General features: G+C 36.7%; 1 protein-coding gene across 12 annotated transcripts in view; it reads right to left on the reverse strand.

The window, feature by feature from the left end:
* Nhe2 (Na[+]/H[+] hydrogen exchanger 2) overlaps positions 1-12,774 on the reverse strand; it is a 48,082-nt gene extending 35,308 nt beyond the window's left edge. For 8 of the 12 annotated variants that reach the window (XM_089730938.1, XM_089730944.1, XM_089730942.1 and 5 more), the window contains exons 1-2: positions 12,585-12,774; positions 2,178-2,414 (exon numbers count right to left, since the gene is read on the reverse strand). In XM_089730938.1, the coding sequence (XP_089587064.1) occupies positions 2,178-2,288 (111 nt within the window). In that variant the 5' untranslated portion in view covers positions 2,289-2,414; positions 12,585-12,774. Of the gene's footprint in view, positions 1-2,177; positions 2,473-12,584 lie in introns of all 12 variants that reach the window. The other 4 variants (XM_089730935.1, XM_089730934.1, XM_089730933.1 and 1 more) reach the window with 4 other exon arrangements.
* Positions 12,775-14,060: the final 1,286 nt, after the last annotated feature.

The raw sequence follows: 14,060 nt of genomic DNA on the forward strand, positions 1-14,060 counted from the left end.
GGCTCCGGCCCGGTCCGAGGTAGGGCGCCGGTTGTGAGCGGCAGGAGTTTTTAGTGAGGTTCAACTCCCACATACCCCACCTGCCGCGCGGGCGGGGATCCGGCGATTTTCGCCTGTGGAAAAAAAAAAAAAAAAAAAAAAAAAAAAAAACACCCCGCTTATTTCCGCCGTGAAGCAGTAATGCGTTTCGGTTCGAAGGGTGGAGTAGCCGTTGTAACTATACTGAGACCTTAGAACTTATATCTCAAGGTGGGTGGCGCATTTACGTTGTAGATGTCTATGGGCCCCAGTAAACTCTTAACACCACGTGGTCTGTGAGTTCGACCACACTTCTAACCAAAAAAAAAAAAATTTGACGGACTATTCCTATCCGTAGTCCTAGATTTTATTGATGTATGTACCACCACATTTTCGATTTCTGTAAGGAAGCATTCGTGCGTCTCGGTCTGAAGATTAGAGTGGTTGTATTAGAATAGTATGTAGTTACAAGTCCACCTCAAGGTAACCTAATATCTCACGATGTTATCTCACGATCAGCGTCTTTTTCCCTTCCTAATCGTTGGTAGCTTAAGAGGCTGTTCCAACTAGGCGTGGACCGATAGGTGAGCTCTCAGGGTTCAACCTGCGAGAATTGCTAACACTGGCCCTAGCAAGAGTAGGGCTTCGCATAATCTACCACCGGATCGAAATCGCGACCCATTAAGTACCTACATTCGGCGAGAAACTTAATCTTGCTATTCATAGATCGTATGCCATAAAAATCCGATTAAGAAAAACGTTCCGTGTCTCGGTATAACAGCGTTAACGTCATACTGATTTAAATTAATGTGTCTCGCCTTTCACACTTCCCACTATCTATCCTATCCTATTTACTACCTACTTCTCTTTTCATTGCATTTTCGCTTCTAAGTGTTAAGAACTAATTCTTGTTTTCCTTTGGCGTGCAAGCAAGGGAACTTACAACTAAACTAATAGGAAGCGATATTACTGACGTCAGAAAAATAATGTCACCGTCTATTAAAAGAACAACGATAATTAAAAAAAAGTTTTTTTCATGTGTATTAATAATTCAGGTATTAAAAGTCATGGACATGACTATGGGTTGTTTAAATATAGCTTGAGAGTAAGCAGAGAATTTTCTTCGGCAGTTGTAGATATAGGTAATTAAGATTATCTATTAGGTTTATTCACGTGTTTTTATTTTCATTAATTCTAATACTTTAGACCGTAAAAGAAGTGTCCATATGAGGATAATAAGCAGGTTTTTTTTTATAATTTGAAATTTTCAGCGTCTTTCTATAATCAACTTTTTCGAACAGAACTTCTCAAAATATAAATCTGCGAACTACAACGCGTGTCTAGTCTATATTTATGGTATTTATGTTTCTATATTTAGCAAACGTGAAAAATAATCAAGTACTTTCCATTTCAAAATCAGCAGTCTTTAAATTTGAAATTACGTAAGACAAAAAAAAGTGAGATTCGACTTTTTAATGGCGTATTTCTTCAACCAGTGAATTGAATAATAGGTCATTGCAACTCCGCCTATCTATCTATATATATAAAATGAATTGCTGTTCGTTAGTCTCGCTAAAACTCGAGAACGGCTGGACCGATTTGGATAATTTTGGTTTTGAATTATTTATGGAAGTCCAGAGAAGGTTCAAAAGGTAGATAAATATAAAAGGTGGTAGGACCTCTTGTGAGTCCGCACGGGTAGGTACCACCACCCCGCCTATTTCTGCCGTGAAGCATTAATGCGTTTCGGTTTGAAGGGTGGGGCAGCAGTTGTAACTATACTGAGACCTTAGAACTTATATCTCAAGGTGGGTGGCGCATTTACATTGTAGATGTCTATGGGCTCCAGTAACCACTTAACACCAGGTGGGCTGTGAGCTCGTCCACCCATCTAAGCAATAAAAAAAAAAACAATTTTGTTTTTCCTTTGATGTGTCCCCCTTCGGACGGATTCCTTTGTTTGTTTTAAGTTTATTTTATACAAAAGTTTAGGTCTTTTATTTATCGATTGAGGCACTACGAATTCTGCCGGGTTAGCTAGTTAAATATAAAAGTAGAATTCCAAGTCTCGGGCCTTATAAGTCTATAAGATGACCACTAAACTTCATGAATCAGGATTTTATCTACGGAAACATCAAATAAACAATATTGATACTTACTTCCACAGGTGAACATTGTACGGCGTGCAGTATCGTGCTCACAGCGACCAAAGCGAAGGCTTGCCTGCAAGCCCGTCTGCTCAAGTTCACTCCGTGCTTCAATGACGTCATCACTACTCCACACACACTTCACTTCAATTTATAAACATATGACAGTGATTACGTAGCACATAGTTTAATTTGGTACAGTTTTATTCAGTCTTTGATTTAATCGTCCAAACACATTTAACTTATAAGCTTTTGAAAAAGAAAAAGAAAAACAGCATCGGTATTGTCTGTTTTGCCATTCGAATTGCTGATCGATTGATTAATGCTCCCATTTAATGAGGTAGATGTCAATCGTTATAACGAAATACGTTCATGAGACATGTTCCATAAAGATTAGCACAACAAATGTCGTGCAAATTGTGTAATACTGACGTTAGAACGTATTATCGGTTTTCAAACGTCATTTATTTTATTTCCCTTGTAGGGATACGAGCATAGGGCATTATGGTAGTAAGTGGTTACTGCCGCTGATGGACATCAAAAATAGTAGGGATGGCAGCTGCCTAGGGCTAAAATGACACCGTCCTGCCTATTTCGGTCGCTAGAAAAAACACGTTCTAGTTCTAAGGGTAAGTAAATTAAATTTGACGTACGAAGGTGGGTGGTAGAATTCTCCTTGTGATATCGAACTCATCTCTCGAAATACGTTCAAGATTTTGATCGTCTCTTTTCAAAGTTTTGGGCTTAGGTGTTTATTTTCGTATAACATTCAAAGAGCAGAAGATCGATGTGCTTAGTGCGAGTTTTTTAACTTCTTGATCACGTAAAAGTTAACTCAAATTTGTATGGCGTTGGAACAACTCCACTACGTTTGTCACTAGGGGCGCTGTTCCAGCTCCATACAAATTGGAGTTAACTTGTACGCGATCGAGAAGTTAGCTACTAAGCACACGGGGCCTTTGGACGTAAAACTTCGACAATTAATTAGTATTGAGCATAAGAACATTTTTTCTTTATTAAATATGTGATTAAAGAATTAAAAGAGAATAAAAAGAATTTAAATCTCATGTTTTAGATTTGCTTTTCTCTCTAATTATAATTATTTAAAATACTCATGCGTAAAAAGCAAAATACTTTATCACAGTCAAAAAGACTATCAAGTTCGTTCAATCTTGAAAGAGCTACTTAGTTTAAGGCCAGATAATAAATAGGACGGTGATGTAACAGGCGTTGCCCCTGAGAATGGAGACGTTGCTGCGGCGCCAGTGTGTCCTTGCTACAAGGACTTGAAATCTCCATTTAAATCCGACGATACTACTTACCGACATTTTTAAACGATTTATTCGATTTTCAAACTCTACGAGATTAGATCTTGTTAGAGAGGACTGTTAGAAATAATTCCCTAATAGCCCTAGTCGTTACGCCATATAATCGTTAAATCGATCGACGTGTTTATATTATATAATCGTCTAGTGGAATTATTTTATAAAACAGACAATATTATACCACAAAAAGATACTACTATACTACTGAAAGACTATAACTTTTGAAATACTTATTCCGTAGCAAATGGTGACATTGTAATGTGTAATTATTAAGTAAAGTTATTAACTAAAACAAGACAAAGTTGCCAAATCTGGAAGAAAAATATTAAATGTAGTGTAAAAATATATAACCTTCATATTGAAATAGTTAATAAAACACAGTTGCTTTTTAATGTTCGTTAGAAACAAATAATCGTTAGTCGTGCTCACATCGTATCGGAGAAACTAAATTAGAGTGAAGAATATTCGGTCATACAAAATGGCATACTATTAACTCTACATGAGCGTTTATTGGCATCGATCCGAACAAAACGAGGTCTCTTGAAATACTAAAATGGATATTAACTAACTTCACACCCACCGTACGTGTGTGTGATGTCTTAAATTCATACTTTTTGTGTTAGGGAAATTGGGTACCCATATTTATGGGTTTGTCACATTAACGCGAAGTATATCACAGTGAAACAGATGTCACGACATATTATTATGTGTATAATCTATGGTCACGAGGCAATACACTCTATCACTTTTTCTTCAAAGCGCTCACAAATTCTATACTTTAAAACAGATAATATTTTTATTTGTATTTGTTCTAGCTTTATTATGAAGTATTAAGTAATAACCAATCAACATTTTTGCAGTTTATATTAGTCCAACATAAAATCTGCATACATACATAATATATTTATTCATTATTTTCTGTAGTTTAACCACCGTATCATTAGATCACCTTAAATTTTATTGGAAGGTTATAACGTTAAATATGTTCCAATGCGAAATAAATCCAAATTCCTAGCATTTTGTTAATTTGCCCATTCCAATCCGGCCACGAACGCAGACCCTATGTTTACTGTTTAAAGACACGATAAACTATAAAATCTAAATCATACCTAATTTTTTGACTATTTCCACGACCCAAAATGATCCGGTTTTAATAATCATATTAGTTACTAATCTAAATTAGAAACAGAGGGGGATCTTGAAATAAAACTGATCTTGTTTAAACAAGAATTAAGAGTGAATTTACTTGATATCAAAGAAAACGACAATTTCATTATGTTTAATAACGAAATGACACTGTAACCTTTTCGTTATTGTCGATTTACGTACAAAGCGAACTTACGTTTTAAGCCTTCGTCAAACAGAACGCGTACTTAGCGCGCGTCAGAGCGCTAAACTAAGGCCGCGCTATGACGCCGAGTTTTTTTTTTTTTTTTTCCTATGCTGATAGCCTTGAGAGGCTATTTCAGCTTCGCCCTAACGTTTGTAGATGAGCTCGTGGGGCTCAACCGGAGAGTTGCTAACACTGACCCTAGCAAGAGCAGTGCTTCGCAGAATCTACCACCGGATCGGAAACGCGACCCACTGAGAAGATCCGGCAAGAAACTCAGTGGGCTGTGTCTATGGGTTAGTTCGCTCGTCGAGCCCTTCGTCGCAAGCGACGGGTTCGACGAGGACGGTGACCGGTGCTTGTGGTGCCTAAAAGCACCGTTAATGGATCAGGAGGATCCGTAATGACGTGCTTTGGGCGACGTCGACGGTTTACCATTCGGTCTACTGGGTCGGGTATGTAATTTCCAGCGGCTACGATGAGAGGGTTAAGATATGAGCGCTATAGCGCTGGCGCTCTGTTTGACGGTATGTTACCATAGTAGTACAACACATCTCGGCGTCATAGCGTAGCTCTCTGACGCGCGCTAATTACGCGTTCTGTTTGACGAAGCCTTTACCCTTAAAATAAACTTGATCGATAAAATTCTCGGAACAATAATTTATTCAAATCCTTTCGTAGAAGCCCCATCAAAATATCTTAATTCGTCGATAATTTACCATTTACGTTATTTTCATATCTCTCCATCATGTCTTATTATCGACTTTATAATTGGGCTTTCAGTGCCAATTACATTATTATGTACCATTATTAAACAAGATACATTTAGTATTCTATTATTGTTAATAGCTTTACTAATTTATAATAGTTAAATAATATGAGAATGTATTTATTTAATTTTTCGCGAAATTAAATAATCCATTTTATTTTTAACATGAAAGCTTAATGAAGTAAGTTCATTTAGAACAAAGGTAAAAAAAGTCAGCGATGAAATAAGTCTGCCAAAAACATCGACTTCGAAAGCTTATTTATTTTTATTATCCTGCTGTTTCTGCTGTTCCTTTGTTAATGCCACTAGCATAGTTGCAAATTATAATTTGCGTAATTACTGGTGGTAGGACCTCTTGTGAGTTCGCACGGGTAGGTACCACCACCCTGTCTATTTCTGCCGTGAGCAGTAATGCGTTTCGGTTTGAAAGGTGGGGTAGTCGTCGTAACTATACCTTAGAACTTATATCTCAAGGTGGGTGGCGCATTTACGTCATAGATGTCTATGGGCTCCAGTAACCACTTGACACCAGGTGGGCTGTGAGCACGTCCACCCATCTAAGCAATAAAATAAAAAAAGACAAAAAGAAAAATCGAATCTTTGTTAAATTTACCAACTGCCCGATTGTTCACAAAATCATTTCATAAATTACAATCTATTCGCCGATCGCATTTTAAGAAGGCGTGTCCCATTTTATTTGAGTCAGCTAGCAAATTTCCGTCTATTCCACACACATCGCGGCGTGCTTCGAGTTCAAGGACACTGCAGTGGTAGACATGCGACATCGGATTGAAAACGTTCCTTATTAAACTTTAACATTACACCCTGAACGATATCTAGTGTTCACGGACAGAATGAGAAATAAAGTTGTAAGCGTTGTTTGTAACGTTTCGTTTTTCATTAATTTTTATTTTGGTTAAAACGAAAAAAAATCCATTTGACATAAAAAGAAACATGTTCGAAGTTCGATTGAGTCATAGCTGTGTATTAGAACTTGTAAAAGATTTCTTACTTATAATTGTTAAAGTATAATAACTGAAAATGGAAAAGACTAGACTAAGTTTCCACTGCATCAGAATAAAAGCTTCCCGTTCCTTAGACCTGGTGGTAGGACCTCTTGTGAGTCCGCACGGCTAGGTACCACCGCCCTGCCTGTTTCTGCCGTGAAGCAGTAATGCGTTTCGGTTTGAAGGGCGGGGCAGCCGTTGTAACTATACTGATACCTTAGAACTTATATCTCAAGATGGGTGGCGTATTTACGTTGTAGATGTCTATGGGCTCCAGTAACCACTTAACACCAGGTGGTCTGTGAGCTCGTCTACCTATCTAAGGAATAAAAAAATAAAAAAGGCCAGACCACAGGTACGTAACATCATCCAGTTTACTTCCGCCGTGAAGCAGTAATACGTTTCTATTTCGGAAGGAACGGAGGGAGTGTAGCTGTTACATAATCCAATGAAAACTACTTCGCTTCGTATCTCAGTAATTGTGGCAGCAATCTTGTTTGGTACGTCTATAACTTCCGGTAGCCAACCCGGTATGTAAATCAATTTCATTGATACGCGAATTCTTTTTGAAGTGCAACTGTTTAGTAGTAATCATTAGACTATTGTAGCACTAAACATATCGATTCAATTATAATGAATAAATCAATATTTTTCCTACAGTGAATTATTTGAGATTTTTAGGGTTTTTCAAAATGGCGTTGTTGTGTAATACTCGCCAAAGACAACTTGAATTGAAAGTAAAATCTATTCCTGTTAAGATCTGAGCCATCATAATTTATTGGCATTTATTTAAACAGCGTATCTATACATCCTTGAAACTGAACAGTTGAGTAGGTAATACTAGAGATAACCTACGTTCATCAGGCAACTTCTGGCGACTGTTAATTATATTATGATGATGATAAACAAGTTGATGGAAATAACTCGGTGGAGTGACTATTTATTCAGAGTGGAAGAGCTGGACTAGAGAAGCCGAAGATCGTCCACAATGGCGCGTAATTGGAAAGGCCTATGCCCAGCAGTGGACAACTATAGGCTATAGGACAACTATAGATGATGATGATGATGATAGAAAAAATCTATCAACATTCAATCGAGTTCTAGCTTCTACCAATCGATCTTCAAAAATTATAAGTTAATTCCGCAAGAATCGCCAGCATGTTTTGTAAACGACACCACAATCGATGATAACCATATTTGATTTTTAAAATATAAATGTAATAAATAAATAAACATTAATAAAAACAAATCGTTTATTGTTGAAGCTTCTAAGCGAATGTAATTCTTATGGCGGTTCCTTGAACTAAGTTTGTCCCTTATTGTTACAAACTATTGATTCGGGTTATAATAATAGCTTTGCTCGATTATAAAAAACATACCGCGTTACAGTTTCGTAAATCATTTACGAAAAATAATTTCAAATTGTGAATCGTCTAACATTAACAATGCTTTTGCTAGTGATGTACTTATAACGTGTAAGTATTTATTACATTCCATAAGTATTTTATTACAGAATAACTGCTTATTGTCCTATCTTGCTTAATCTGTTGGCGAAACAGTCGTTGTAAGTACAAAACAGAACATTTTAAAGAGGCTCAACGTAATATGGCAAAATCTGAACGCTCAGTGTCAAACTTACATAAACGTCGACATCTGAAAGTTAAATCGCTTTCCCTGAAACTCGGAGGCCAAACTTAAACAGACCTGTTATGGTTAGCTTTGTATTTTGAAACTTGATATTTAACTGTAAAGAGGTTAATTCAGGTTTCGCAATCAATCCTTAAGAACGAGCTACTGTTTGATTGTATTTGTATTTTTTACTGGTGGTAGGACCTCTTGAGAGTCCGCGCGGGTAGGTACCACCACCCTGCCTGTTTCTGCCGTGAAGCAGTAATGTGTTTCGGTTTGAAGGGTAGGGCAGCCGTTGTAACTATACTTGAGACCTTAGAACTTATATCTCAAGGTGGGTGGCGCATTTACGTTGTAGAAATCTATGGGCTCCAGTAACCACTTGACACCAGGTGGGCTGTGAGCTTGTCCATTCATCTAAGCAATAAAAAAAAAATAACACGAAAGAACCATCAAAGCAGTGTAGGCATAGAATACCAATTCTGCAGTGGAATTGTATATATCTACGCTTCACTTCGATAAAGCGGCACGACACGAGAACCCTCTCATCGTGGCCGCCGGTAACTACATTGCCGATACTGCGGACAGAATGGAAAGCAGTCGACGTCGCCCCAAACACGTCATTTCGGATCCTCCCGGTCCACTAACGAACCACCCACGTCGAACCTCGACTAGGGCTCGACGAGTAAATTAACCCACAGACACAGCCCACTGAGCTTCTCGCCGGATCTTCTCAGTGGGTCGCGGTTCCGATCCGGTGGTAGATTCTGCGAAGCACAGCTCTTGCTAGGGTTCGTGCTAGCAACGTCGTCAGGTTTGAGCCCCGTGAGCTCACCTACTAGTTTTTTTTTTTTGGTTAGCACTTGTTCCCTTAATTTAATCTTGTTGAGTCTGCTGAAATTGTTGTCGAATTTTTATTATTGAACGAAGGGTACTAAATATATTTTTATTGCTTCAGTAAGCAGATGAAAATGCAATCAAATAATAATTGAAACATTTCATACAAATTACAACCGATTCAGATCTTCAAAATGGCCAAAAAAAATTTTCGCTGTAGTATGCAATGACAATAAAAAGGGAGAAAGGCAAAAAACCTAAAATGTATACTTTTAACTGTTTTTTCTCATGATTTAGCGAGTGTTTTTTATCACAATGTAACTAATGGAAAAAGAGCTAAATTTATCTAACTACATGTAATATTTTTAAATTAAGAAAGTCTTATCTTATACTAAACAACCAATTTTACTAAAAATCGGTTTTCAATGTTAATACGTACATTAAGATTGTTACATTTTTGACGTATTCAAATTAAATATGTTTGTGTGTGCATCAAAACATTCCAGAAAAGGGAGTTAAGATCATAAAATAACCCAATTAGAGTTACCATAAATAAAAACAAGTAAATGTCAGCCGTTTTCTCGATGCGCTATATAGTATACCCTTGGGAAAAACTGGAAACTTCGCCGTGGTTGAAAAAAGTTTTATTACGAATCATAGAAGTTTTATTAGGAAAGCTATTTGGAAACATACCCGCTCTCAGGCACTTTAGTGTACAAAAATAATTGTATAAACGAAATTTGAAATGAATGAAAACTCTCATTAAGAAAATAACTTACTCAAAATTAATACTTTTTCTATCATCTTCCCAAAGCATTCAATTACCAAAACTAGTCCAGAACATTTTACAATACGTAACACAGTTACAATTTTATCAACATGTGCATTGCTTTTCATATCTTTAATTACACGTTTTAATTTAACTCAAATCTACAAAGTCAGGGAAGTTTCAAGGAATAAACATGACCTTTACCATAACGTCTATAATGCAAAACGTATCATCTCAATTATTTCTCAGAGCAGAGGGATCCTGGGTGCATACGGTACAAGCCGAGACTCGTAGACCGAGAGATTCCAGAAGATCCCTGAAACCAGCTTAACCCTCGTTAAAGTTCCAAGGCTCTGTCTTTTATGAAAACAAATCTATACTAATATTATAAAGCTGAAAGGTTTGTTTTTTTGAACGCGCTAATCTCAGGAACTACTGGTCCGATTTAAAAAAAATATTTCAGTGTTAGATAACCCATTTATTGGGGTAGGCTATAGGCTATATAAAATCACGGTAAGACCAATGCAAGTGGAGCACCAATAAAGAATGTTTCAAAATAGGGGTTTAAATAACTCCTTAACATTCTATAATTCAAACATATTTTCACTTTCTACGTAAATGAAGTCGGGGGTAAAATTTAGCGTTATGCCAAAGTAACTATTTCACGCGGACGGAATCGCGGACAAAAGCTATATAAAGCTATAAATAAAAGTATAATATGCCGACCTACACTTTAAGAGACAATTTGGTGTTCCTCCAAGTAGGTATATTTGAGATCTTAGACTCATGTCTCAAGGTGGGTGGCGCATTTACGTCGAAGATGTCTACGGGCTCCAGTAACCACTTAACACCAGGTGGGCTGTGAGCTCGCCCATCCATCTAAGCTATAAAAAAAGCAAAAAGAGTATTAAATATAAGATAAGATATGGAGGTATCTCCATGACTCCTAATAATCTTTCTAATAAGTTTGCAGGGATTTTCCTTGGAGTTTTTTTAGTAAGTTCAACTTTCATATACGACCCCAAAGCCCCTACGCATAGGGTAATAGTCCAGTGATTTAGTTTCATACTCCAAATAAAAGAGAAACTTCTTGAAATCGCGGCGCCATTACAAACGCGGTACTTGTAAAAGTTAATTAGCTTATTCTGAAGGCGCCCTTTTCATGAATTATTTTTACTCTGGTTTATACCAATGTGGGCCACAATTATATATGGTATTACATTTGAATTTCACGGCGTTAATTTTTTATTCATTAATACATACTAGAGGTCACCATAGAGCAATTATCACTGCTCACCTTAAAATGTAAGCTTAAAATCCTATTATAACATCAGTAAAAAGACTATCCTATCCCTCAAATTCAATAGATGTTTGTTTCGCCACAGTAATAGTTTGTGGTTTTATCTACTACTAGCGACCCGCCCTCGCTTTGCTTCGGAAACTGTAATTTATTATTGATTTTTCCACTATTAAATGGATGTTATTATACATATAAACCTTCCTCTTCAATCACTCTATCTATTAAAAAAAACCGCATCAAAATCCGTTGTGTAGTTTTAAAGATTTAAGCATTCATAGGGATATAGGGACAGAGAAAGCGACTTTGTTTTATACTATGTAGTGATTAATTAAAGGGGTGAATTAATTATTTTCCGACACTTTAAGCCTTAGACCTATTGTATTATTCTTCGAACCTCTACTCATCGTACGGTAATGTTGGTGGAGGTAGGTGGTAGCTATCCGTGCGGACTTAATATATGCTCCGGTAACTACCATGGCCGAAGAACACAGTAGTGCATAGTAGCAAAAACACACTTTTTCTCACTAGGTAATCAAAATAATTCGTAAAATAAAATTTCAGTCAACTTAACATGGAGTAATCCAGTCTCTTTCGGTCACAAGCGGCTTACTAAAAGAGCAAAAGGTGCTCTGATGTTAACTAGTCAAAGCAGTTTATGTTTTTGGTCACAGTTAAGGTATTGACTGTCATAAAGAAAAGTTCCATGAAGAAACTTCGTCGGAATACAGAAGTATGAATTACGATTTAAGCCTCAAATAATATAACTACATTAAAATTGCACCAACAGTCAAGCATCGGTAATTTAAGTAAAAAAAATTATGAGACAATCTTTTTTAAATACTACAATAATTTTATCGTTGGCTGAATATGGCAACAATCATTACTTGGAATATAATTTTTATTTTTATGATTTGTTCTTGTAACTATTCGGTGTTAGTTCTACTGTTAATTTGTTTGAGAATGACTGACAATCTTACGTCATAATAAGAATTGTGTTATATAATAAAATTCGTTGAATATATTTTTTTCTTTTTCTTAAAGTCAATCTATGACAAAAATTACCATTAATTTAACAAATGTTCTACCAACGTGTACGGAATTTGAATTGTTAAGTCGGTAATAACATTCAATACCTTTGAACTTAATGTTGATGCTATAAATAGCACTATAGGTACATGTAAAATGACAAACAAACTTGTAATCAAAACGATTCACACTTATTTGTTTTATTAATTTATCGATTTTGTAACTTCGAACAGTGTTTACGTAATGTTCCCAATGAGAAAAGATACTTTACGACGAAGCAAACAACGAACGATTAGTAAACGCGAACCTCAAATTTTGGGTCACGGAAACAAATATAAGCGTTTATGGTGATCATGTGTTTTAATGGGAGCCATGGTTAATTGTGTTTACATTCACGATCAGCAATTCGAATGTTAATAATACCCACTTTATCAAAGTTCCACGTTGTTTTCACTGTCCGGTTTTAGTTTCGTGATGGGTTTCCGTTGGGGTTTGTTGTGTAGGATGGCGTTATTGATCGCGATATCTCCGGGGAGAGCGTGGGAATAGCGCGGGCGGCTCGCTGCGCCGCGACTGCCGGGCCCGGAGTCTCACGGCGACCGCCCGCCCTGCGCCGCCAGAACTACGCATCATCCACGACTGCGCGATAGAAGAAACGAACAAACCGAACGATAATTCTGATGACTGAATATCAGTGTTTGACATTACTGACATCTACTTTTAAAATTCGATTCAAAAATAGAACTATGCTATCTATGATTGTGGTTTAATTAATATGTACATACGGATATATTCACTTTATTAATTTTGCTTTCGGATCCGTAGTAAGGTTCTTTAAAAAGTTGTATACGTACTGGCATGTAAAATGGCATAAAAAAACTCTGTTACCTATTATGGTTATGTACCTACTTTTATTTATGTGAGCGTAGAACACTGATCAAAGATGTTTTTATTTTTTATTTTGTTTATACCCGGCGTTAAGTGATTACCGGAGCCCATAGACATCTACAACATAAATGCCGGCCCCTACCCTGAGATATAAGTTCTAAGGTCTCAGTATAGTTACAACGGCTTCCCCACCCTTCAAACCGAGACGCATTACTGCTTCACGGCAGAAATAGGCAGGGTGGTGGTACATACCTGCACGGACTCACAAGAGGTCCTACCACCAGTAATTACACAAATTATAATTTTGCGGGTTTGATTTTAATTACACGATGGTTTTCCTTCGCATCGCTAGATACGAATGCACCGGACGTCTTATCCTTTAGGCCACGACTACTCAAAAGATACTATAATTTTTCTTTTTTTTGTCGAAACTTAGGAAATGGAAACATTTCACAAACAATTTTTACTTACGATTCCCAGGGGTGACTCAAACTGGAATCTTCCACGCGAATGTTACACAGAGTCCGGAGCCAAAACGGCAATGAACTTTATATAGGGACTAACGTAAGTGTATAACAATATTGGAATTCACTATAAACTTTTGTAATTTAATTTTAACTTGGCATGTAGATTAGCGGCAGTAAACTAGCAATATAGGCTTTTTACTTTTCCCAAGCGGCTTTCACTTCTCTTATGGAATCGTAAGTAAAAAAACTGTCAGATAGAAAGATGATAGTTATTTGTGTGCAAAGTAACTTAGATATCATCAAATATTAAAAAAAAAAACAGCCACGCTCCGTCATGACTCTCGCTAACTGTATGAAGAACTTAAGCAAATATCTTAGCAACTAATATTCGCGTGCCGCCTATAGTTTGCTGATTATAACAAAGATTTTCTTCCCTGAAGTGTCTAAAACAACTGATATAAATTTCATAACAGTCGAATGAATCCTGTATGAACGCCCAAATACAAACTATCATGTTTATTATTACATAGTATAAATTGTCACAAGGA

The sequence above is a fragment of the Bombyx mandarina genome, chromosome 11, assembly GCF_030267445.1.
Source record: "Bombyx mandarina strain Sakado chromosome 11, ASM3026744v2".
Taxonomy (NCBI): domain Eukaryota; kingdom Metazoa; phylum Arthropoda; class Insecta; order Lepidoptera; family Bombycidae; genus Bombyx; species Bombyx mandarina.